Raw genomic sequence first — 26,922 nt, 5'->3', positions numbered from 1 at the left:
TTTTTTTTTAATGAGTTTATCAATATGTATAAACTTTGCACGACATGTACAAACGTAATTATTTTCCACCGTATTTAATGATTTTGATGATAGTGTCCATCTCTCTCTCTCCCTCTTCCTCTTTCTTTCTTTCTTACAGACATAATTCTTCGCAAATTGTGGTATAATATTTTCCTAAACTATAAAGAAAGAGAGAACTGCGCATAGCATGGCACTGACAAAGGCTCGTAAAAATAGCGAAATTTTAAAAACTTTTAACAAATTATCTTAATAAAAACCCATTATCTTAATAAAAACGAATAATTTATGTAATGAGTCCGGTGGCGCGCATTCGTGACCGCGCGAGAAAACAGTTGGCGTCTCATTACACCTTCTTCTCGGCGATGACTCGCGCTCGGAACGACGTAATTATACTGAAACTTCTTTTTTCCGTGTGCCCGGAGAATCAACGATACCATCGCGCCCGCGTACCGAGGCCGGCGACGCATTCGTACCTCGCGACGAGAATAAATTGGCTACATTTTCGCGAGAAATCTGCCCGCGCATTTATTATTGCCGGCGCTGATACGGCGCGGACGTTCGCGCATGGCGCTGATAACTTACGACCGTCGCTTTTTCAAGCCCGCTGAGGTATTCACACTCTCACACACACACGTTGGGAACAGTCGAAATTCCGCGGAATATCGCTCGGCTTTAATTAATCGGCTACGAAACGAAACCGCATCGCGCGCATGAGAATGACGCTTATCCGTCAGTGACTCGAATTGGTCCGCGTGGCTCGGATGGCTACAAAATACCCCAAGAGGCAACCCCTGCGAGAATGAAATACGGCCCTACTCCCATTCCACGATGTTGGCATTCCAGTTGGATTAAATGCGAAGAAGACCTAATGAAGGCCACCAACCCTCTTCCACGCGACCCAATGACGCGAAGCGGCAATAACGGGTGGCATTGTATAAATAAAACCTCCGCCGTCGCAATTCGAACGAGAAAAGAGAAAATAGAATGAAGAAGAGGATTAAAAGAAGTGGAAGATAAATAAAACGAATATTCAAGGAGATAACACGTAAGATGATGGAAAAATCCTTCAATTTCTCTCCTTTCGCTACAAGAAATTATATTTCGATGTATATACGATTAATTTATCGTTAATTTATTAATTAATTTATTATACTCTAAATCCCATATTTATATCTAGCGAAATAAACTTGTTAATAAATAATCGGAATTGCTCAATTATTAATATTACCGTATGCGCTACTCACGAATAAATCATCATTCAAATGCAGCATATAATTGCAGTTTTAGATTTATATTAAAAACTATTACTTAAAGTAAAAAAATTCAAATACTTTTATTGTTTAATTATTCGAAAACTTTCTCGCTATAGCTTTTTATTACGCAAGTTTAGATATACTCTATGTATATATGATTTTCAAGTAATTTATAAGAATAAATAGTGTAGAAAATTAATTCGCTGCATCTCATTGCAAAATCAAATTTTTACGTACTAATATTTGTGATATAATATTCACGATAATATTATATTACGAATTGGACAGATTAAAATAAAATATAGTTTAAGCACGTTATATATTATTGACCTTGCTTACATATTATTGACTGTCGATTTATTTCGATGTATACCGTGTGCTATTGTTTACCTACAGTGGCCTTGCTACACTCACTTGCTGCCTCAAATTCTTGTCAAATATACCGCGTTATTGTTTACACACAGTGATCTTGTCGGCGTGTCTTCTATGTGTGCGCATTACCTCTCAAAACACGATCGCAACAAGTATTCAGAGATATAAAATTCGATCATTTCTACGATTAGCGATTATCACTGTGTAATTAATTAATTAAAAGTAAGATTAGTAGAATTGACATAAAAGTACGTGCGTATATTATTTGTTAATAACGAAAGATAACATTGTATGAATACGGTTGCGTGATTTTCAATGTCGAGCGAATCACAGCTTTGTGTAAATGTGATTTTAGTGTTCTCCCGCAATATAAAATAAAGTGTGAGATTAATCGTGTCGCGAGTACTACGTAGTAGTATACGCGTAATTAACTGTGTTTTCGCGAGTTAGTGTCGTCGTATAAGTGCCATAAAAGAGAAGCAAAGGACAAACAAGGAAGGAAGAAAAGGATCGAGGAAGCATCGGACGATGAAGGAGGCAATCATGAGGTGAATGGTTTTTATTTAATATTTGTTTAAAGGATAAAATTTAATTACAATTAGTTTTTTTTTAATATTATAATTATTTTATCTTAATAAAATGTTTAACCTTTAAACAATGCATTTTCTATATCACAGATATCAGTAGATCAGTACGTAAAAATCTAAATTTGCAATAATACAATAGTTGAATTTTCTGCATTATTTATTCTTATAAATTATTAAAAATATTTATATATACATAGATATATAGATCCTCCAATACTCGCAAAATTTATAATAATAAAGACATTTAGGACTTTTTTATTTCAAGCAAAAATTTTTAAGATATCAAGTAAATTATATTTAAATAATCATTTATCCATGAATTGTGCGTAATATTAATGATTAAACTTTTTTAATTAAGTTAAGCTTATTTCGCGGAAAACAAATTCAGAATTAAACCAACAAATTCAGAATTAAACTAATAAATTAGCAATAAATTAATATTTAATTAATTACGATATATTTGAATATAATTTCTTATGATGGAGGAAATTGAGAGTATAAGAGAATATGAGAGATTAAGAGATTAGAGAAAAGTCTACGACTATTATAAGAATGACAGTATTCAGAAGATGTAAAAGGACGAGATTATAAGAGAAATTTAAATATATAAAAATATAAAAAATTTTCGCTCTTTATATTCATCTCTTATCGGGCTAAAATTTTGCTCGACTATGCCAAGTCCAAGCAATCTTCCCTCTTCTTGCCTAGGGCGACCTGCACGCGCGAGAGAAGGGAATTTTCGCATAAAGCGACGACGCCCCCCTTAATTCCTTGTTTCGCGCAAACATTTTCCTCATCGTAATCGCGAAATTGCCGCGGGCTTTAACAAGAAGGGGTGTCGCAGCCGGATATAGAAACTCGTCGTTAGATCGACATCCGACTGTGGGTGGATATTTGAATATTTGAACTTTCTGCAATCTTTAAAAGATACTCGTATTTATCCTCGAAGATTTTAAAACCTTTGAAGAATCGTGACAAAAGAATTAATTCAGAATATCTTAATCTTCCGTCTTACCGCGCTTGCTCGAGACTCGAGATCATTGAGAGTGATCGATAGTCAACAATTAGAGGAGCGATATCCTTCACGGTGGGGCTGCGATGGTAGTTGGATCGAATGGTTGAATAGGAATGGACCGCATGCGATTAAATCTCCCTCCCCTCCCTCTCCCTCCTCCCACGTTTCGCTCGGACCCTCGATTGTTGAAGGAGATATCGTTCTCTACTCCATCCACAGCGTTCTCTCTCTTTCTCTCCGCGATGTCTCACTCCGTCTTTCGATTTCGACGACGACTATCTCCGTCGCGAAATGGTCCTCTGTCGAGCGTGGACAAAGAGGATGGGCTGAGTACGAACGACGGGTGTAAAGCAATCAATTATCTCTAATTGAAATTAGCCAAAAAGGCCCGCGCGCGGAGAATTAGCAGAGCCAATTGTGAATTACTTGCGCACAGCGGGAGGAACTTATCCCACTCGTGATTGAGGACAAGATGCGGTTTTTCAGTAAGAGAGAGAATTTATGTATATTAAGATTCGATAAATTTTTATTTTTTTTTTTTAATTAATTTTTTCTAAAAATTTATAAAAACAAGCAAATGAATTTAACTATATTTATAATCATAAAATTAATAATTATAATTTCTATCTTGGGCGATACGGCTTTAACAACGATTATCATTTGCAATTATTATATGCGAATTCGAACGAGCTTTATATCGCAATATTCTACGTGGCTCTCTAACACTCTGAAAATAACCCGGTGCAAATGAATGACGATAATATCTGCATTATAATGTATATAGTAAGGATTATCTCTGTATTTTACACATTGAAGCTCAAACATTTCTGCATATTACTATTTCGTGAGAGTTATCGTATGACAGAATTCACGGAATCCCATCAACGTGGTACGAGCGCGACTATGATAAACGCTCTAGCCATGACACGTGCACAAATCTGTCCGAAATTAAATGGGAAATTATTCGACTCGCACGATAACATCGGGCTTTTGCGCAATAAAGCGAAATTATTTCGAAACGTCGCTATTTACGTTGCTGAAATTTCGCTGAAAAATAATTATTTCGAGATATACAGTCTTTAGCTTTATCCGATAACACGTCGATAATTTTTCTCTGATCCTCTCCTGCGACGAAGGAACCCCCACAAATTGCGTTTTTCTCGCGAGTCACGCTACATTACCGCCGCCGCCGCACAGGATTACTCGATTCTGACTCATAATTACGCGCGACAACGTGCATTAATGTCGAGGCTTCTGACACGTTCGAGGATCGATGTTTAGCACGAGTGTAGTTGGCTGCACTCAATCGCAATAACGCGTCTGTGGAGGGTGACGACAAGCGAGGGGTCAGATTCAGAGGCTTCTATCAGGATTTACGTTCATGAAACGCTTCCCCGCCATTCCGAGATAACGCGTAATCGTCGTGTGATATGTTTATTTCTCGTGCGAGGAGTACGGCGGATTTAATCCTTTTGTGCAAACACGCGTACTATGTCAAAATAAATTGTTATTATTAAAGAAATATCACGCTTATCGTGTTAGAAACTACTATATTTTTTGCTTACAAAGTTCGTATAAATAAAGGATTCAACACGTATACATACATCTCCGGATGCACACACAATATGAAAGTTTCAACATGGATATTTTTTTGATATTTAAATATGAATTGTGCGGGCAAACGTACGGAAGCAAAATATACGTACGTTGCAAATTACGGCATACATTTCGGCGTATATATTTTTACGTTGCCAACAATTTTTATTCGCATGTCTGCAAAAATTTAATTGAGTGTTGCGAAGAGTCGCGATAAAACGCGACACAATTTACGAGCGGTTGACATTAATTGACGCGGTTAGTAATGTTACAAATCTATTTTGATCCGCGAGTTTTGATGACAGCATCGATTTTTTTAATTACGTTACTCTATTCATCTGCATATATGATGCATTAAGACTTATTAATTTTGTGTAATGAATTAGAAAGAGAGAGAGAGAGAGAGAGAGAGAGAGAGAATAGATTGATTAGTGACCTCGTGTCAAAGTAGGACAAATTCGTAATATTATTATTAATATCGTCGGTCTGTTTTACCACAGCTTTACATTTAATTACACGTGACATGTGAGGTTTTAATAAAGCAGGATATTACAAGAATAAAATTATATAATATAATAAAATCTTAAATTTTTTTATTATTACATTTAATTGTAAATAATATTTTTATATGTAAAATTTAATTTTCCACTATAATTATTTATAAATTACATTTCTTCATAATGCATTTATTTATGCAATTTAATACATTCATAGATTCAAATAGTTTCGAGTACGTTACCAAATGTCGAGCGTTGCAAATGAATTTCATGGTTATCTTTGATGGGCTTCATGATAAATTCTATCATGTGATTGCCTCGACGAAGCTATCGAAGCTCGCGCAAAATGAGCTTCTAATCCTCTTACACGTAGCGGTTATAGCGTTCTATCAGAAGTCTCATCCAATCTCCTTTACCTTTATTTTATGACTGCGATCTATAATTATCGAGCAAAGACTCAATGTATTGGATTTAAGCTTTTCCTTTGAAGCGCGCTAATTTGCATTCATTACTTTATATTCATAGATTTTTTACTAATCTCCATAAAGGAGAATTTTGTGTGCTTTAGATGTGCAAATATCTTTCAAATGTTGTAAAATCGATATTTCGCGAAATGTACGTGTTTCTAAAATGACGTTCGCGACGAGATTCTTCCGCGGTAAAAAATTTCTTCAATGGTCGGTCCCCGTCCATCTATCGGGAACCAATATACCCAACCGCTCGTCCGGACGAGGAGCGTTCGCAGGCATCGTCCCTCTTACTTCTCGTCGTCGGCTATTCTCTCGTTCCTCACGAGGATTTTCGAGGCGAACTTTTTTTCCCAAATGGACGAGCAGCGGACACCCCGCGCGAACGTGATTGGGCGCTTCAGGTGCGATGCGAGATTGATACGAGAATCTGTCGAGATTGATTTCCGTGTCGAAGGACGGCTTGTAGAAAAGACCTCTAAGAACTCGAAACTGTTCGCTCCCTTCGCGACGCTCTGTGACCACCGCAAGCGCTTCCTTTCATCTTGCACGAAAATAAGTCCGAGAAGGAAGACCGTCTCCCATGGGAAATGTAGTCATCTGCGCCGAGAAATTTCGAGATACCCGAGGGTAGTTTTCTACGGTATTCGCGGATCTCCAAGGAGAATCAGAATGTGTCGCGCGCACGTGTGTATGTGTGTGTGTATTTAGGAATAAAAGTACACAGACTCTTGCTCTCTGCAAGAGACGTATATTAATCCTCAAGTTTTAGAATTTACATTACCAGAGAGAATAAAACTGTATAATTATCAATATTTTTCAGAAAGAATATATGAGATATAGGATGAAAAAATTATCGAAATAATATTAATAAATAATATAAAAAAGCTTTTATCCATTTAACTTTGAAATCCAAAGAAAAATGTAAAAATATTCGAGTCCACAAAGAGAGAGCGTATAAAAAATATGATACGCTTAGTGTTGTAATAACAGAGAAAGAAATTATCTCTTAGCGAACATTGTATTTTTCTTTTACGAAATCAAAACACTAGCTTTTATTATTATACTTCTAATTCAAAGTAAATGATATTCTAATATAGTCTGTTCCTTACATTATATTGATGTAAATATCCACGGTTTATTTATTCGAGATATCTTAAAAGGTTTGATTTTTATAATTTTTGCATCTATAGCGGTGCAGACGAGTTAAAAATACGATATGTCTAATGAGTGGGAGAATCAGCGAGTTGTCATCTGGAAAACGAGCAAACGGCCGAAATCGATGATTATTAGCGAGCGATGCGGCCGGTTCCCAGACCACTTGATCGATAAACGCGCGTTGTTATTACTACTGTTTACTAATTAGTCGGCGCGCTATTATAATTGGTAATTGTAGGTACTTGTGAAAATCGCGCCCAGCACGTCGGCGACGTCACAAACTCCACGTTTGATGATGCACGATGATTCGCGAATCATTCTATCGAATGTCACATTGATTTTAAATTACGTCGAAAGAGAAATGTTCGCATGTATAAATTTCCGACGGATGTCATCAGTCGAAAATTTACTGATTTTAGAAAGTTATAATATAAAAGAAAAAAAATGGTAAAAAAATCAGAAATGAATACTTTTTAAAAATTTTTAAAGTCAAGTGAAATTTGAGATGATGAAAAAATTAAGTAGAATGTTTAAAGTTGATCCTTTATCTGAAAAATGTGAACAATTGAATTGTTATATAAATATAAATCCATTTTTACAAAGCAGAGTGACACGAAGAGGAAGCTAAGCAATTTTTCAAAAATGACGGAGAAAAGGTTTTTCGCAGCACGAAACAGAATAAAGTTTTGTTCGTTTTGTCTCGCCGAGAGAGCTATGTGTGCTTGAGCGAGAGAAATCGTTGCAATCGTATCCGAGAAATATACAAGTCGGTTCGCGCGCGCGTGCACAGCCGGGATAAAGAATAGACTTCGTTTCTTCGTCGACCGTCGCCGAGCAGATCCGATATAACGATAGCGACAAGTTAAAGAGGATGCCGAAAGGATATCGGGGTCGCGCCGTCGATTGAGCACGAAGGTTACGAGAGGTTAGGCAGCCCCAACCCGGAAAACTGATTCTCGCCGCGTATCTGCACTTTGCTCGAGAGTTGGAGAGAAGTGGACCTTCTCTCATAGATTTTTCTTGCAAATGGATTTTCTTCAGGACATGTGGAAGCGCGAGGATCGGAAGAAAAGAGATGCGGATCAGTACGGGATAGATAGAGAAAGATAGAGAGCGAGAAAACAGATTTGGCGTTATTGAAACAAAACTTTTCTCTTTGAAAATTTATTTCTTCGTAAGACACTTGTAATTCGCTTTTATCACGTATTGGCAAATATGTAGGGTGACGTTAAACTTTTTCTTAACCAGAAAATTCATTTGCAATCTCTGACATCTTTATTTAATTAAAATTAATCCCAAAAAAAGATTTGCAGTAAAGCAAAAAAATTTGATTACTGCTTCAAACAAAAAATTATTTCCATATTTCGTCTAATCTCATAGAGAGTTATATTATTAATAAATATATAATCTTTGTAATGCATCTATATTCCGTCATACCGTTCCGTCGCGTCGTCGGTCCATTTGAAGTAAGATAGCTGTCAATCCGAGCGAGACCTTGGGGAACGCGTCAAATCAATATCACCATCCGATCCCGTCGCGTCGCGTCGTGTTTAACGTGAAAGGCAAAGCAGATATGCAAGCCCAGCTGCCTCGTATCTCCATTCATCTGCATACGAGCCAAAGTCCTCCGAGGAGGCCAATAAAACAACGTCCTCCGAATACCCAACTCTCAGGACTCTCGTTTCCTTTGACATCGGAATTATTATGTTTTGACGCTTTCCGACACAAACACCGTAAGATTTCAACAATTTTTGATAAAATCTAATACTTTGAATTTTATATTTTAGTATATCACACATATTTATTATAAATAAATTTTAGTTTTTCAAATTTTTCATATTTTAAAAATCAAGTATCTTGTCGCCAAAGCGTTTCGTCACTTTGCAATACACGAATCCTAGGATTTTTATATTTTGAATAATTAAACTTTTAATAGAATATAATTCTTAGAAAATTATATTTTTAAAATTCAAGTATATAGATCCTGATATTGTAAGGACTTTTTCTCATTTTAAAAATTAAATATCGTAAGCAGGAAGATCCTTCCAGAAAATTTTGCAGTACGCTCCTTTGACACCGAAGTTACCCTATATCCTTGAGCTCTCCTGCCAGCGAGGATGCTATCCAAGCTCGCTCCATACCTCCCCACGTCCCTTGTCCTTTCTCGCCAAGGGTCAAAGGCGAGCTGAGGGTTAACGTACCCTGTGCATCCCCCTATCGATGCACAGACGGTAACCTTTACCGAATCCTTCCCTGTGCATCGTCAGTCTCCTTTGAGTCCGGGATTGTTCTACGATTTACCGAGGGAGAGAGAGAGAGAGAAACGTGGAGGCGATCTATGTCTGGCTTTGTCCGAACGTTATCGCGGTGGATCTGTGCCGCGAATGTGCTACGTCACGATACTCCCCGTGACAATGGATTGTAACGGGGGGATTGTTCGCGAGGACATGACGTTTAACGAGAGCCGATAATGTCATCGCGTTCGCGAATATAATAGAATATAGGAAACTTCAACGTGGGCTAGAAAGATAAACCGATAATATTATATAATTGGGTGAGCTCGTGAGCTCCATTGACCATTCGTCGTTTAAAATTTGTTCCTTTAATTTTACTTTTGATTATTTCTAAAACACCGCTCGCTTAATCTTATCTAAAAACTTCATTGTATTAATTTTTGGCACGAATAAATTTTATCCATCATCGAATAAAGGATTAAAAATTGTCGCTTGGAATGTTAACTTTCAACTGTGTCGTCTGATGAGAAAAAAAAAGACCGTCGAGGGAATCCAATTAATCGATATTCGTCCACGTTAAAATGCGGAAACGATTGCCGTGCGTTCTCGGCTGAATTTTTTTCACAACTCCGTGGAACGTGCGGCACGCTCGGTACCGCCACAAAGACGATATTGTAATCGATATTGCGGATTTTTTGGGAGCCGGAGAAAAAGAAAAATTGCATGTTGGTTTGCTTCGGGATTTTAACTATTTCAAAATCACGATGAGCGAAAATTTATGCAAATATAAAACACGTGATCATTAATATGTATGCATTAATATGTGTGCAGGTCATTAAATTATTCCACTATGGACTCGATATAATAATTTACACGTGGAATCTAAAAAATGGAGATCGAAATAAAAATACATGAGGATAAATACATCTTTAATCATTCAGGTATCCTGAAAATGGTAAAAATTATTCCGTTAAGTAAAGATAGATGAGCAATCTGGTACGCTTAAATTAAATCTGTGAATCCCTGGTTTTTTAATTTTCTTAATTCGTAAAGTCATGAGTATTAATGCACATTATATGTATATTAAATCATTGCATGCAGTTTTTACATCTCCCTCGTATTCTCATAATTAAAATCCAATAATAAAAATTCATTTCATTTCAAAATAGTGTTTTATTCATTCTCGTATAAATGATGCAAAATAAAATACGTCCAAAATACATGTCCCTATACGTATGTATGTATAACAAGTTTGGTGAACGAATAAGGCAAACAATCAAACACGCAATATTGTTATTACGTAAGGCGTTTTACATGATCCGTCTTCCTTCGAGAAGTCTTGATGAAGCCGAGGAACTGCAGGGCTGCAACCGCTTGAGTAAACCGAGCTCTGTGAATCTCCCCGTTAAGGATAAGTTACTACGTGATGAAATGCGAGATAATACGTGCGAATTATTCAAACTAGGGAGGCATCTAGTTCGCCGAAGTTACATCTACGGAGTAGGATTTGCGCGTTAGGAGGCATGATATGAATTTCAAAAGCAACGTAGATAATACAAATCTCGACGAGAGCCGATCACATTGAACGCGAGCGTTACTTGGCGCGAAAACTTTTGTAAAGGATACTGCAGTCGCGGATTCACATCGCGCTGCTCCGTAGATTGGGCTTGCGGATCAACGATTGTCAGGAACGCCTATAAAGAAATGTACATTGTGTCGTCTTAACAATAAAATTAAAAGTACACGATAAAAATGTGAAATAATCTAAAATTCTGAAAATGTCAAAAATATTTCAAACGATAAGAACCTAAGAATCTTAAAAAATATAAAGGTCTTGAATTTCTTATCGAAAAGGATTTAATATAAAATATTGAGAAAAAAAAGTTCTATTACAAAAAAGTCTGAAATCTCTCATATGTCCAATAATTCTCTCGCGATCGGCGTCGTTGAACGGTTTAGGTTAAAGCACGTTTTCGACGGCGCAATTTTCACAAGAAGCATTTTACCAGCTAACAACCGGCCGGCGATAAAGCACTCGGCACCCCTTGTGTGCGCCTTGCTTACAATGACGTGCTTGCGTGAATCACTCGCGGCGGCAGCGGCGATTAAAATCACGAGACGGTCGGTCTGGGTTCGTGACCGTAAGTGTAACAGGGATTAACCTGTAAACATGAGCACGGGCCGGGATTGTTACCTGCAGCCAGTCGTACATATTGATCAGCTTCCTGGATTCCAAATGCAGTTTATAAATTATACTCAGGTCGGGCAGCGTGCGCGGAATGTCGTCGTCGTTCTCCAATTTGCAGCAGTCGCACTGAAATATGCATTTCCAATTAAATACATCGCGGAAAAATCGGATGAGCGCAATTTTTTCAACGGTCGCCAATGAATCGCTCATATAAAAGAAGATTAAATATCGCGACGGCCCGCGGCGAGATCGATTCGTCCAAAGATCGACTATATTTAAATGGATTGTATGATATTAATAGAAGAAATTCCGGTATATTAATTTGAAAGTATCGAAAGAAAAGAAGAAAAACAAAAATTAAAAAAGCCGGGAATATTAGAGAGTAAAAAATGTAAAGTTTGAATAATTTAAAATTACAAGTGATTTAGCATTAAAAATGTATGAATAAAGAGATGAAACAATATCATCTTTTCTCTTGCTGCTTTTTCATATTGGACATTAGTGTGTGTGATCATTAATGCACGAGGAAACGCGAAATTTTGCGTATATATAAATATCCATTTATATTATTTAAAGATTCAGTTTCGCGCAAAATTACAAATTTGCCGTGAAAAATTTTTCGGGCACGTTCCCGACATGTGCGATGACGCGAGGAGCCTGAACTAACGAAATCGCGTGCGCGAGCCATTCGTGCGGAACTTGTCCACTCACATCCAGATACATCTGCGGATCGTTCAATCCCATGTGTATGGCTGCTCTCAAAGAGCCGCGGATATGGTGCTTCGCCTGGTTTCCGTCGCTGTAACAGAATATCTCGTGAGCCGTCACGCGACTCGGCTCGATTAGATGAACGAAAAACACTTCTCGGTCCAGATAATCGATTAGATCGTGCTGCGCCTTTTTATAAGCAGAACGCGACTGTTGCTGACTCATTTTAAGCAATTTCTGAAAAGAGGGCACGTGGTAGAATTGAATGGAAGTCACTAATCACCGCGTTTTCTTTCATTCTTATCTCACAATCTTCATCTTTAAAATATGAGATCTTGATTGTTTTTTGTATTCGATTGCAACGGCGGAAAGAGAAGAACTTACCTTCGTGACTTTACGTAAGATGGTAAAATCCGTGCTTAATTAAAGTATTTTAAAAATGTACTTACATATTTCATCGCATGCTTAATGTTATCTAATATAAAATATTAGTTCGCAATAGAAAATAGTATACGTAAAGATACTTTTCAAGTGCAAAGGAATTAATAAGATTATAAAACGATTTTTGTACATACTTCTTTTAATTGCATACGACTAAGCTTTTCCTCTAAATTGATTGTTTCGGAAGAATCTTTCGTGGAGTTTAAACTAGCTTTTCGAATCGTATTCATGCGAGAGTTGAGATTAACTTTAATTTTCTTAATCATTGGATCTTTGGAATTTTCAATGATCTTTATAACAGATTCGAGTTTCGAGACGAGTTCCTCCTTTGATAAAAATCCCAATAATTTTAAACATTCTTTATATTCAGATGATTCTGTGAGATTATTCGTGTAAACTGCTTTGGTGTAAATCTCCCGTAACTAAAACAATTTTTATATTATTTCACGATTTTCATTTTTGAAACACACTCTTTACTTTTTTGCGAATAAATTTCGACTTAAATTGGTGAATTATATTACCTGTTTACCCATTGGCGCGCCTGGCAATGAGGCAACTAAGCAGTGTAAACATTTCAAAATTATTAAAAATTGATTCATGTAATTATGAAATTTATTTAACAACAGTTCCAACAGTTCCTGTAAGAAAATGAATTTAGAGCGATAATTCGAAAACACATGTAGTAATCAAAAATTATATATCAGTAACAATTACGAATCAGTGATAATTCTATTCAGGCGCAAATTTCAAAAAATATTAAAAAAATGATCCTCATTAAAAAAAAAATTATCCTTTTCATTATAATATTAAGCAGCTTGATAATGAAATATTAAATTCAAATTTCAAAAATACATATATAAACTCAATTATAATATATTAATTAAAAGATATTTTTCTGTTATTGATAATATGATTTTTGATAGTCCCCTTCCTTTAATTATCGTAAATAGTATGAACCTTAAATTCTTTGTCGCTGAGTTTATCGTTTCCATTCGTTACTTTGCTAGATGTCTTTAAGTATTTCGCAATAGATGGTAAATTTTTAATATCTGCAATATTTTCATCTGTGAGTTTAGATATTCTTTCTTTAATACATTTCGGTTTACAACACAGAGAGCTTATATTGTTGTCATAAAAATGCTGTATCATACATATCTAAAAAAAAATCACGATTTATAAGTAGTCTATTGTCGATCGCGATAAATTGATACTTTCCATTTTTGTTACCTTAAAGTTTTGTAAGAAATTATCGACCGAAAAGTCATAGAATAAAAAAATATCAGTCAGTAATTGAAACGCACGACCAATTAATTTAAATGGAATCTTTGAGGAGAAGACAGTGCTCTCTACTATATCGGATAGAGTTTCGACTTGTGTTTGTGTATAAAATACCTAAAAAAAAATAAAAAATGATAAATAATATAAAATATAAAAATATTAGCGGTTGTGCAAAACTTTTTGCTTAACTTGCCTGCACTACTAATTTTGACGTGACATCATACGTGAGTGATCTATGTACAATGTGTAATGTTGTCGCGACACCAAATATAAGTACAAACTTCAATGTACTTCTGTACGAACTGCGAAAATTTTTTGTCAGGAAATATTCTTCGGTAATATACATATATAATTATTTATCATGTGCGTGAATTTAAATAATTTATTGACCATGCAAGATATATTTGCATTTACAGCCCTAATGCATTCATGAAAATATTATCATTAAAAATACCTTAACACCAATATAAAATCGTGCAAAATATTAATGGAAAAGCTTTCAAAATCCGGTAAAATTATGACTAAAGGATCTTCTAAATCCTGATATTCGGCAAACCATTCTTTTAAGGCACGCATAGTGCATTGACTTTTACGCACTTGAGGAACATCATCCTACAAATAATAATAATTTCTATTTCAAGACTGCAATAAACAAAACTCCTACCCAGCAGCTATTATCGTGAATATAACTAACCGATTCTGATTTTTGAATAAATTGATATACAGTGTCTTCGATGATGTTTTTCACACTGTTACAATCTTTGCTCCATAGAACTGCTATATGCGACGTTATTTCACTAAGTTTAGATACCAGAGTATCGAAAAGTGTCGTGTGATCGGGAACATTAACTCCTATAATTTTAATTTATTTATAAATACTTATCGAAATTTTCTAAGGAAAGAGGTAATTCCTTAATAATTCGAAATTATTTCAAAATAAAATTTTAACTTGAGTAGAATTGTTAGAAAATCAAGATTGTATTAGAGAAAAAGTATTAGAATATAATCTTTTATAAAAATTGCAGCAAGTTTAACATCTGTTTTCACCTGTTAACAAAATAGCTGTAGCTATTTCATAGGACACTGTATTTAATGGACTCGATTTTATTTTTGACACATAAGTCTCTAAATTGAACATAACCTGTTGAAACATTTTGGATCTGACATTCTGAAATATTAACGTATTCTGTTAGATACTCTGGCTTCTGTTAAATTGAGATTTATGGATGAAGCTAAATGCACGATATACTGTACCTCTGCAGCCTGTTCAATATATCTCCAAGTTTCGCTATATGCAATATACCAAGGTTCGTTAAAATATTCCGGACATTTAACTTTCTTTTTCTTCTTACCAATTTTGTAACTTCCTTTGTAAGTAAATACACCCTTAAAAAAATTGATAACGATTGATATTACGCTTGTAATTACGTATTGTCTTGTATTAGCATTAAAATAATGATATTATGTCTTTGCCGCTTTAAAATTTCAAGCAACTAAATGCTACTAGTATTAATTATAAAAATTATTATACATCAAATTGTAATGTATTCAAATTTTAATATATTATTAAAATATTAATATATTATTAAAAAAGATAAAACGTAATTTTTTTTTGTAATTTTCGTTGACAAAAATATTTGAAAACTTTTTGTTCTATAAAAGTAAATTTCGTTAATGCAATTAATTACTTCTCTTCTCTTTTGGTATTAAAATGTTTCCCGATTTATTTGCTTTCAAAATATATTAATGTCAAATTTATTGCTTATCGTTCAACTTAAAATGAAACGGAGTGATGAGAGAATTCGATGTACAAAAAAAAGTATATTAAAAAAAAATTTTTTTAAATTTTGGTAATAAATTTTTTTCCCGTGAATTAATTGTTTAAGGGAATCATTAGCGCAAAGCGAGCAATATTAAATCTAAAATTCTCTTAAAATTCTACTTATAATTTTATTTATAATAAATAATAGTTGTAGAATAAATTTCTAAACTGCTCATTCCGATGTCTCTTCGAACCTTTTGTTTCTATTTTTTCTCTCTTGTTATTACTTTTTCATGTCATTCATATATGATACTCGTTCGCGAAAACATGGTTAATTATAATTATGCGGTACGCAACACTCCGACGTTAATCCAATACAATTTTATTTTATATTGCAACGCGAGAACGCAAAATCACAATTATAAAACTATGATTGGCTTGACATTAGAAAATCCCGTATTCGAATTCATACTTTTTCTGTTGCTAACGAATAGTATTATATCCACGCATTTTACGGCAATTTTATCATCTCTAATTATAATATAAATGAATAGAAATGTACAAGTTAAAATTGAAAGTAGATGCAATATCCAAAAAATGTCACTGCTTTGTTTTATTATATAAGCAATTGATAAATATTAAGATATTCAATAATCAATAACAATTATATGTATTAAATACATCCTGAGAGAAAATTTGTATTGCTGTGTTATTTACATACAATGTTGTGTTGTTATTCGCACGTAACTAAAAGGAAGCATCGTATTATCTCTCGAAACACATCTTAACAAGAACTAAGAGATGCCAAACGTGATTATTCTCTGCTAATAGAGATTGTTAGTCTGCACAAAATTAACTTCCGCGATTGTACCACCTCAACTAGTTTCATATTAACATAGTATCAATATGAAAAAACAAAAAATAGAAAAGAAGAATGTTCGAAGAAATGATGATGGAGCAGTCATGAAGTGAGTAATATTGTTAATTTATTATTTGTAAAATTAATTGATTATATTTTCGCAGCATTGACTCACTTTAGCAATTAATCTGAGAAATTTATGTGCCTATGATAAATATAACAAGTTAACAAATGATCGCAAATTGCAAATATAAAATTATTGTATAAGTTAATATTAATGTGTAATTACATTGATATGTAATGCAAAATATATAAACAAATTTTATATGTCAAACATTAATGTTAAACAAACACAATTAATTTTCTTTTGTAAACTCTTTATATTAAATATAAGTTAAAAAAATTCCAATTTAAAAAGATTCATAAAAAATATTCTTTTAATAATATCTAGATGTGAAAATAGTAGTACATACACGTATATAAAAGAAATCTCAACATAGACATTAACATATTTTACTAAATTTCTAAGGCAAAAGGGACGGTAATATATGAATCATTATTCACAGCATTATTTTCGCGCGTTGACTTTGCATTTTGAGGTTAAGCAGGCAATAGCAACAGGTTGCACGTGTCGTATTACTTACCTTGGACACGGAAACGTTCTCCATTTTGCAACCGGCGCTGATACCGAGCTGCCGAATATATGTCTGTCTTAAATGTACGCCTCAACTAGCGTAGATAAGAGGAACGAATCATTCACTGAGAAACACACTATATGACCACGCGCAAACGACTGCAACCGAACGCGTCAGCTGGCATTAAACGAGCCTTGTGCCGCTAGCTGGCGCTACATGACAGCATCTGTTAGATATTAGGGCATCTGTTGTAACTCTGCATTTTTTTTTTTTTTCCGGTCAGCCAAAATATCATAAGTGCACATAAATGTGTTTTATCAAAACATAAAAACTTTGTGATATGTGTTTCCATGTGATACAGATATATGATCTATAAAAGCTATATTATAATAGCCGCGAAAAAAATATTGTAATTTTATTTCAAAATTCGAAGATATATCTCAAATTGTATAAATTTAGATTCACAAGAATTGATTCAATAATCTCAAAATTTTATAAATTTCTGTGAAAAAAAAAAAAGAAAGATTTTAACACACACATAACCATATACAAATAATATAACCGTGCACAATGCTTAAAAATAATTAATAAAATCTTTTTTTTAAATTTCCTCTAATTGCTTATTTATATAGATGTTCCTCTATACAAATTCCTCGACTTGTAACAGTTTTAATTTCTATTTTCTTTGTTATATATTATACATAGAAGAAATTTTTTGCTCTATGAAGTATAAAAATATATCTATCTATATAATATATATCTACCACGTGAAACCATCTATCATAGTCCGAATAAAGCGACACGCAGTTCATCCTCATCAGGCGAAACCCACGTGCATGTTTGAAAGTCGGATTTCGGATACATCGAAAACGGACAGAAGAGACGAGTAGAGACGTCGCACTCGCGCGAGGTGGATGCTGCGGATAAGGGAGAATGGGGGATATAAATCGATGCGCAAGCAGCTTTGTGCTGGTTGTTCTCGTTTTGTGGTCGACCGTAGCACCTGTGCCCCGCATCCGCTGCTGCGACGGGCGGACAGGTGGTGGGGTTGTTCACGGGGGAAGGGAAGGAAATAAATGCGAATCGATCGGCAGCTTAATCATTCGGTCGTCTCGTTGAAAGGGCGAAAAGGCTCGACTGCTAGGACAAAACGCTCACGAGCCGCCGAGCTTTGGAGATATTACCCTCTGAGAGGCATACGATCGTTCCCGCGACTCGATCACGTCGCATAAAGCACTCTCTAGCGTAACAAGAAAAATGCGCACTGAGAGAGAGAGAGGCGCTATAAAAATCCACAGTCGGTGCGCGAATAAAGCTCCGTTCGCGATAAATCGGTTCAATCGATAATGCGATCGCTGTTCATCGCCGCTTAACCAATGTTCGAACGTGCTTCGCATTTCCGCACTGATTTACAACCGAATCTTGGCGATCGGAAAAAAATTTTGCCTCCGCATAGAGCACATGTATCCAAGATAAATATTTTATTAAATTTTAATATTTAATTAATGAATATTAAAAAATCGCTCAATGCAGTCTAAATTATTCGGAAAATACATATTTATGTATATAATGGTTAAATATTTTATATAAAATAATAAAAAACTAAAAAAAAATTTTTAACTAGTTATTGATAGAACAATAATTTGCAATAATAAAAAAATGTATATATTTGCAATAAAAGAAATGAAACAATTTCAAAAATATTGGATTCTTCCATAAAAATATTGACACATTCGAAATAATTGCAGAATGAATGCAGCTTGCATCCGAACTCATATGCGCGGTATTTTGTAATATATTGAAACTCTGATACATTTCATATATGTATATGCGCTCTTTGCATATCCCGTTCTGAAGCTTTTCACCTAGCGGAAGAAAGATCATGCATACAACCATTCTGGGATGATTGACGACGCGTCACGGAAATATAAAAGCATGTAGTATATGGCGTAGCTTGATGGGTTCCTCGAACGGTGAGCTTCTTCAAGCTTATACGTACAGGATAAGCCAGAAGTCACTTTACGCCAAAAGAACAGCGTATGGAAAGAAATTTATCTTAATAAGGTGCTTGAAAAAATTGTCCAAGTATATATGAATTTTTTTCATGACAGTTATCATTAAACTTTTACAGTTATAGTAAACTTTATCTAAGTAATATATATTATCAAGACATTTTTTTTTAAATAAAGAATCGTTTCCAACCAATCAACAACGCTTACAATTTCTATCAATCTCAATTGTTGTGTGTATCATGGAGAATGTTTGAGAATGGCGCATAAAAGGTAACTGGTTTAAAGTTTTCCGCTTCAAACTGCCATCATAAATATTATTCTCTGCGATGAGCGACTTTTTCCGATATCGTAATCGATCGAGTCTAGATGTATGTGAATGTATATATATATATATATATATATATATATATATATATATATATATATCGCGGCGAACCATAAATTTTATGATTACCGTAAGCTTTAGTGGCGCGTACGCGTTGGCGAATCGTCAAAGTTCTCTGCGTGCGAATCACCGTCGACATAGTTACGCATGTTAAAGAGTTTTCTTTCCGTCTACGTGCAAATGATTTTTTGTGCGAGCGTAAAAAAAAGAAGAAAAAAAAGAAAAATGCCTGGAAGTAACCAAGAAGAATTGAAAGGAATAAAAGATCCGAAAGTTTAACCACAATTGTCTTTTTGATTCGAATGTTGAGGAGAAATAATATTTTCAGTTCGCGCGGATAAACGCGATATATTCTGCCCGCAATGCAATTTTGCGGGAAGCTCGCGGACGAGGAAAATTATTTCCCGCAAGGACGTCGCGTTCGAATTGTCAGCGCTGCCGAGAAAACGAAATTCTACGGCGCCGACCGCTTCCTGTCCCGGAAACTTTTATGGATAAAACGACCGGTAGTTTACGAAACGCGACTCAATTCTCAGCGTTCGTAATGAGCGTCATTGTTGTCGGTACCACGGACAACTCGCTTTCTTCCTCGTGGAGATTGAGCTTTCCGAGCTTGCACGGTACTCGCTTGTGTCGTGAGCAGAGCTGTTCTTACAAACTACAATACCGCTTTAGCCGCGATATTCGATAAATCGTAGTAAAAAAAAATATATATATATATATATACAAAGATATCTGATTCTCATAAGTCTAAAGAGAAAAAAATCAGACATCACATCGAGGTTTTAATTCTGATTCAGTTTGATCGTTAAAAAAAATGAAAATTTAAAATGTGATAATTTACTTAATTGGCATTTATATTAAAATGCAAATAAAATTACCTAACTGTAGATATGTATTTTAGTTTATCGATTTCATCTATGTCAAGGCCTATCTCTATAAAACAATGTATATTCGGGAAATCACTTTTTAATTCAAGACAACGTGTAAAGAAAATTATATTTAAAATTGATATGACATCAAATAAATTTATAGATTATATTGCAAAAATATGAATAAAAGAATGCGAAATTTTAAATATCGAAGAAAATTTAAGAATCTAAAAAAATATTTTATTGTTTTGCGAATTTTAGTCAAATATTCAGTTCTATAAAATTTGTATCATAACTGCGTCTTTCTCGCGATATCAAATAACAATAGCAAGGACGTTTCTGCTCTCCGCTTCTTACTATATGCTCGCGATATAAGAGGAAAAAACCTCAAGATTACGAGGACGTTTTCTCGGTAACGGGATAATAAAGCGACGAGCATTGTAGCTTCTCCGTGGACTTTTTGAAGTTTGCTCTATCTCCAGTTTCTATCCCGTTCGCCATTTACGTTATTTTTAGCATTTTTCTTCACGTGTTTTTCTTTCTCTCTTTCTCCCTATTTTCTCCCTCTTTTCCCGCATTATTCTTTTTTACCGAGAATAAAAATCTTCCTGAAAACTAAAAAAACTTTGCGGTTCTCGAAGAAGCAAATCTTTTGTTTGGCGAGAACTAAAGTAACTCTATCGAAGCATATTCATCCGCGCATCGATGAAAAGAAACATTTTAACATCCGAGATACATTTTATGGAGCAAAATATTAACCAAATATTTCCCTTGTTGGTTTTAGCGAACCGGCCTCTAACGATTGAAGAGCTGAGGGACTCGATATCCTCCGAACTGGAGGGCAATCCACCCCTATGGATCACTAGAACACCTGGAAAGTACACCACAGACGTGTACATTAATAACGCAAAGATTCTCTTGGAGCAGAGCAACTTTCAATCCAAACTGAAAGTCAACGGTGACACCATGATTCAGGTAAGTAAAAAGTTTACGACAGAAAAAAATCACCATATTTTTATTTCCGTACTTTATTTGACTTTAGTATTATTCGCGTTTATATTTCAGCATTTATAAAAAAAAAAAAAAAAATAATAATTATTTTCAAACACGGCAAAATTTATTGTTTTTATGTGGAAAAATATTGAAAAATGACCCAAGAAATGTTTGCACAAGCATTATATGATGGAATAAATTTTATAAAAAATTTGGCACGTAAAAATGCATTTTTTTTTAAATTTTACTACTGTTGCATAAAACGTGCAAGCGTATGCTTGTTTGACGAGAGAAAATCGAGGCATTTTTAGCGTCGCGTAAATCGTGAGTAAAACTTTCATTTCCCTTCCATTCAACCATCACTTTTCTGACCGATTTCCCGGCAACAACGTGTCCACGTTACTTCGACCGTCCCGGCCGGCGTGCCGGTGGCGGCTTTCTAACGAGCTTTTAATGAGCTTTACACGCTCGCCTTAGCCGCGAGACCATTAGGTTGATGGATATCGCGGGCTTCGATAATGTCGAACGGCGCTTCCTGGCATTCGCATTCTCGCGAGAGTCATCAGCTCGTCGGTTATCGATGGAGCTCTCACGGCTCCTTGTAAATTAAATCCGATGTTAACGCATGCGATTTATAACAATCAGCGCGCCGAATCGTAAATTAATCGAGAATTACCGGAAAATTTGTGTCCCCCTCCCTCCTTTATTGTGCCTTTTCCCGAACGATTTATTAAACGAAGACTGCACGATTATACATAAATACATAATTAATTATAAAATATATAATTTCGTAAGAAATGCTAAATTTTTGTGCTACAAACAAGCTGTTTACGGATTTTTACAACCTTGCAAGAAATAATTCGTTTCTTGAAAAGATATTCGAAGCAATTCGTTGTATCGTTTTGCGCAAATGCTGTCAAGTAGATTCATTCACGAGGACTCTATCAAGGTAGAATCTTTTTCAAATACCCGTAAATTCGTCGTCTCGATAGCGTATCTCCCTTTCAACGTATCCCCTCCCTCCCCTCCTCCCTCAGCTGATTTAGATTTTCGGTTTCATAGGGAAGGTAGATCTCATTTCAGCTTGCCAGACGAATCCTTTAATCTATAGTTAAAGTACCATCACCTGATGAAAATCGCACGGGACTAGCCAGGGCTAGCGACTAATCCTCCCTTCGACGAGCTCGACTGCAGATCAATCTCTCTCTTGCCGGTAATATTAGGGAAACTTTTCTCATCCACTTAACCCGGAAGTTCCATTGCCTCGGCTACTTCCTGTTCGTTACCAGAGCATGAAAATATCGACTCATAAATCGCGTTTTTCGCTTCATTTTTTTTTTTAATAATTATGAGTTTGAATTAAGACTTTTCTCTATTTTTGCAAGAACCGTTATACGCATTAAATTAAATTTAAAAAATCGAACATATTTGCAAATTATTATTTTGAAAAAATAAAAATATTAAATGATAATAGATATACAATATACATTTTATTTAAAAAAAAAAACAATTATATAGTTTGTCATATTACATTTAATGTATATGCAATAATTAAAATTACTTTATATGTTAATGCATTTCTATTATACACAAATATCATAGGTGGGGTGTACTTGTGAATAGCAGCTGAAATATTGTCTCGCAAATTTGATGCAAAAACTATAATTTACATGTTGTATATTACGCGAGAATCAGTGATAATGATTGATTGTATAACATTATCATAAATAATCACAATTGCGCTAATTAGCCACCGACTGAGGACTCACGATCGGCTGGAATAACTTACATTAATCATTCGTAATTATTAATTGCACAGTATTGATTCAATAATGCATGATTGATAGGAAGAGCTAGACGAAGTGAAATATTGGCAATCGATAACAGCAATGATTAGAAAATCAAAACTTGATAAATAAATAACAATTCTGTTAAAAAATTATAAATAATATATATATATATATATACATAAAATGTAAATAAAGATGCATATTTAAGAAATAATTTTCCATATAGTTTTCTTAATTATTTAAGAATGGTTTATTCTCAAAATTATATATATTGCTATCATATCTACGTTTTTTACAATTTATTATCTTCTTCTTCACAGCTGTCTTAATTGAGAATATCTAATTTTATAAAAGCTCAAAATTGCTATGGCCAATATTATTTTATTTAAGCAATTGCTATTATCATTGCAATTGTTATTTTCGCGATTATTATTGATATTTTTAGCTCTAACTCTCCTAATTATTAATATCTTGTTTAAAAAAAAAAATTATACGCGCTATTTTGATTTCGTAGACCGGATTCGCGAATCAAAAGTGTTGCAAACATATTTTTCCGCGTGTATAACTATAATAGAATAGCTGCTTCCCAACAATAGAACGGGTCAGCGATTCGTTTTCAGTCGGTGCTGCATTTCGTGAGCACATTGCATATCTATCAACTTGAGAATGGATTTATGCGCATTGTCCCCTTACGTACATCCGATAGACATACGTATTCCATTATTCGCGGCGTCTCAGACGGGAGCAAAGGATCTTGCGTTCGATAAAGGAAAAGAGAGAGAAATATTCCATCCCGATATCGAAACTTTATCCCTTACATATCGTGATGCGCTCCTCACTGGCGCGCGCGCGCGCGCGCGCGCGACGAGGTATCGTTCGATGTGGGCATAATATGTGTGCATATGTATGTATGTCGAGTGTCTTCCCAATTTGTGCTTGACAAACTCACGGCGTATTCCCCGTCTATGATAGCGCGTATTCTCACGCAAACATTCCATTCGTTGATAGAAAGCGATAGTTTGCCGATCGCGTTGCAATTCAGCGAATGGCGCTCTCGTAACTGTCCGTTCCGGCACTTTATGATTATGGACACACCGTATTTACGATACGCCGGATTAGAAATATAGTAGTACGGAACGATGCACCACATTTTTTAAGTCGATCGTAAATAATTTATGGTTAATTTCTTCTCTTATCCCTTATGCATCGCACTTAATACTTCATCGTTAAAACGTGACCGGAGTTTTTTAATCTAGACTATTATTCTCGAGCAATTTACTTTTAAAATGTTTTATTTCTGTCTCATATCTCTCTGATAATCAACATTTATGGTACATTTTACGGGCTAATTTTAATTCATATCGATATTCATAAAAATTTGGCTGGCGTATTTCTTTCTCGCGCAATTTTCCTAAGATACATAAATTTTATGACATCTTAGATCTTTTTCCGAGTTTCGATTTCCTGACAGATCATGCGGGAAGTTGAAATGAAAGGGGAAAATGCAAAAAGAAGAATGTTTTACATCCCCAGAGTTATTATCGGTTTTATTACATTAGTTTACTCGTAAATACGAGAGAAATTCGAGAGGTTTCAATCCAATTTGAGATTTTTTTATACCTCTCAAATTCGTTGTCGTTCCTCGCCCTGTCTCCGGAAGATACAATATATATCATTTCCTATCGATCAAATGATATTTTATTTGACTTATAAGCACAGGGAGGTCACCCCCGCAGTCTCGTCATCGAATCTCGTTAACAAATCCTTTCCCCCTGAGATGCAAAGACCGTTTCATCCTATAACGTCGTCTTATTTAATTCGTAAACTTATTTGGTAATCTGACGAAACAGAAGACTCACAGATTGCAACGAGTTTAGCTCGAATTTTAGCAAAGTTCATCGTATCGCGCGCAGCAAAAAGAAAGAGATGCATCCTGTAACGCGGAGAGCGAGAGAGCGAGAGAAAGAAGAGTGGGAGAGAGAAATGGTGTTTTTAATCTCAAAAGACGGTGGGGATTTTGATTTCATTATACGTTCCTGGAACGCGGCCACCCCCTCGAGCAAGTCCCTTGCGCTCCTGTTTTCCAACAATCTAAAGAAATTCCAGTCCGAATAACTACACCAACGTCGGCAGAATCGCCTAAAGAGTTACGGTTAATGGAGGGGAAAAATGCCGGGGTGGAATGACGGAAAGGGTTGCCGTGAAGAGAAGAGAAGAAAAAGAGAGGGCTGGAACGCTGGGGATGCTCGAGTGCACCGGCAAGCCGGCGGTGCAAGCGGTTTGTCCGCGAAGAGGAGAATTGAAAATCAGCCACCGCGAGAGGCGCTCGGCGGAATAGTTACGGGAAAGGGATGAAGTTTTTCGCGGATGGCGGGATGGAGTAAAGGGCGAGAGGGGGGTGGAAGCCGCGTTTCGTATCGCGAAATAAAGATGGTAGTCACTTGGCTGGAAAGTTCATGTTGCCGTCAAGAGAGAAAGAATGCCCGTAGACCAATTGTAAAGACATAAAAATGTGTATTAAAACAACGGAGGCAATTTTTGTGATTGACTTTAAATATGTTTTAAGCGAAACATTTTGTTTGGTGCAAAGAAAAAATTGTCAACTACTTAATTGCAAAATTACTTTTACGAGGAAATTAAAATCTCTCATTTCTAGTATTTAATTTTCTTCTTAAATAATTTTTTTAAAGTGAAACGAATCCGAGATATTAATGTAAACGCAACCATTTGAAATAATCCACAGCGAGAATAAAAATAATATTAGTACTCGTTAACAATGTTAAAATAATTTTCGCGGTGAAAGAATAAAAGGAATTCTATTTAAAAAAAGAAGGCTAAAATACAAAGAGAAAAAAATGTATGAAAGCAGCGGTTATTCATTGTGAAAAGTAGAATGAGAGATTGATGAAAAAATAAAATAAAAGTCAGAAGAGAGATATATAAGATAAAAATAATATCTGTATCATATGAGAGCTAACCATATGTTCTTTTTTCTCCCTTTATTCAATGAATCTCAGAGTAATTAAAAAAAAAAATTCAATTTCCATTTGTGATTCTGTCATAAATTAACGAATACCGATTAGAATAATCGGAGAATTTTAGGTTTTTTAAGATTAATGATATTCCGTTTATCGATTCATGTTCATTTCAATCTATAAAAACATATTAACTCTCTTAATTTCTAATTTTCATTAAGAATAACATTTGCAAATCGGAGAAATGTCGCGATTCTTACTCCGTTCGACTTTTTATGTGTCTCTGCTATAAATCGCGATGATAATTGAATGTAAAGAAGTAGGGAACTTTATCTCTTTCTCAAGAAACCGGGAACCGAGGACGAAAATTAGCACGATTTCTATACCGGCGATGACTCGCATCGCGCGGAGCTAATTTGGATTTGGAATTCCCCACTTTGCATGGAATTACCTTCGCGCTCTCTCTCCTTGGCTTGAATATTCATGCGGAAAGAATGCATTTGATTACTTAATAGCCGTGACTCGCCGCGCGTATAAAATTATTAACGTACGTCAACTGCAAACTTAAATGCTCTGCTGTTCCTGCAGTTCTTCGTTTTCCTCTTGCACCTTTCCGGGCACTAATTGAAGAGCGCACAGGAACGTTTTAACTAGAGAAACCGAGGGTTCATTATTTTCCTAAATTTATACAAAATGTAAGTACTTCATTAAAGAACTCTTTTTCAAAATTTGCGACGCAAACGCCGAATGTTAAATTATATGACTCAAAAGAATGTTTAAAGAGAAATATGAAGCATCTACGATAAAAAAATTATAACGATATA

At 35.0% G+C, this 26,922-nt stretch overlaps 2 protein-coding genes across 5 annotated transcripts in view; one reads left to right on the top strand and one right to left on the bottom strand.

The window, feature by feature from the left end:
* The window catches only part of LOC126853932 (fasciclin-1), a 215,862-nt gene that overhangs the window by 139,198 nt on the left and 49,742 nt on the right, over positions 1 to 26,922 (top strand). For 3 of the 4 annotated variants that reach the window (XM_050600136.1, XM_050600137.1, XM_050600135.1), the window contains exon 3: positions 21,125 to 21,315. In XM_050600136.1, coding sequence (XP_050456093.1) covers positions 21,125 to 21,315 — 191 coding nt within the window. Of the gene's footprint in view, positions 1 to 1,765; positions 2,195 to 21,124; positions 21,316 to 26,922 lie in introns of those variants that run through there. The other variant, XM_050600138.1, reaches the window with a different exon arrangement.
* LOC126853933 (origin recognition complex subunit 3) lies at positions 10,354 to 17,260 on the bottom strand. Its single transcript, XM_050600140.1, has 14 exons — positions 17,081 to 17,260; positions 15,070 to 15,201; positions 14,863 to 14,983; positions 14,510 to 14,667; positions 14,270 to 14,427; positions 14,009 to 14,117; positions 13,765 to 13,929; positions 13,495 to 13,692; positions 13,059 to 13,175; positions 12,672 to 12,959; positions 12,100 to 12,333; positions 11,395 to 11,514; positions 10,827 to 10,894; positions 10,354 to 10,590 (listed from the first exon to the last, which is right to left on the bottom strand). Exons 1-14 carry the CDS (start codon positions 17,102 to 17,104, stop codon positions 10,497 to 10,499), a joined length of 1,986 nt encoding a protein of 661 aa, XP_050456097.1. The 5' UTR covers positions 17,105 to 17,260; the 3' UTR covers positions 10,354 to 10,496.

This window comes from Cataglyphis hispanica, chromosome 13 (genome assembly GCF_021464435.1).
Source record: "Cataglyphis hispanica isolate Lineage 1 chromosome 13, ULB_Chis1_1.0, whole genome shotgun sequence".
NCBI lineage: Eukaryota > Metazoa > Arthropoda > Insecta > Hymenoptera > Formicidae > Cataglyphis > Cataglyphis hispanica.
This window is presented reverse-complemented; position numbering and strand designations above follow the sequence as displayed.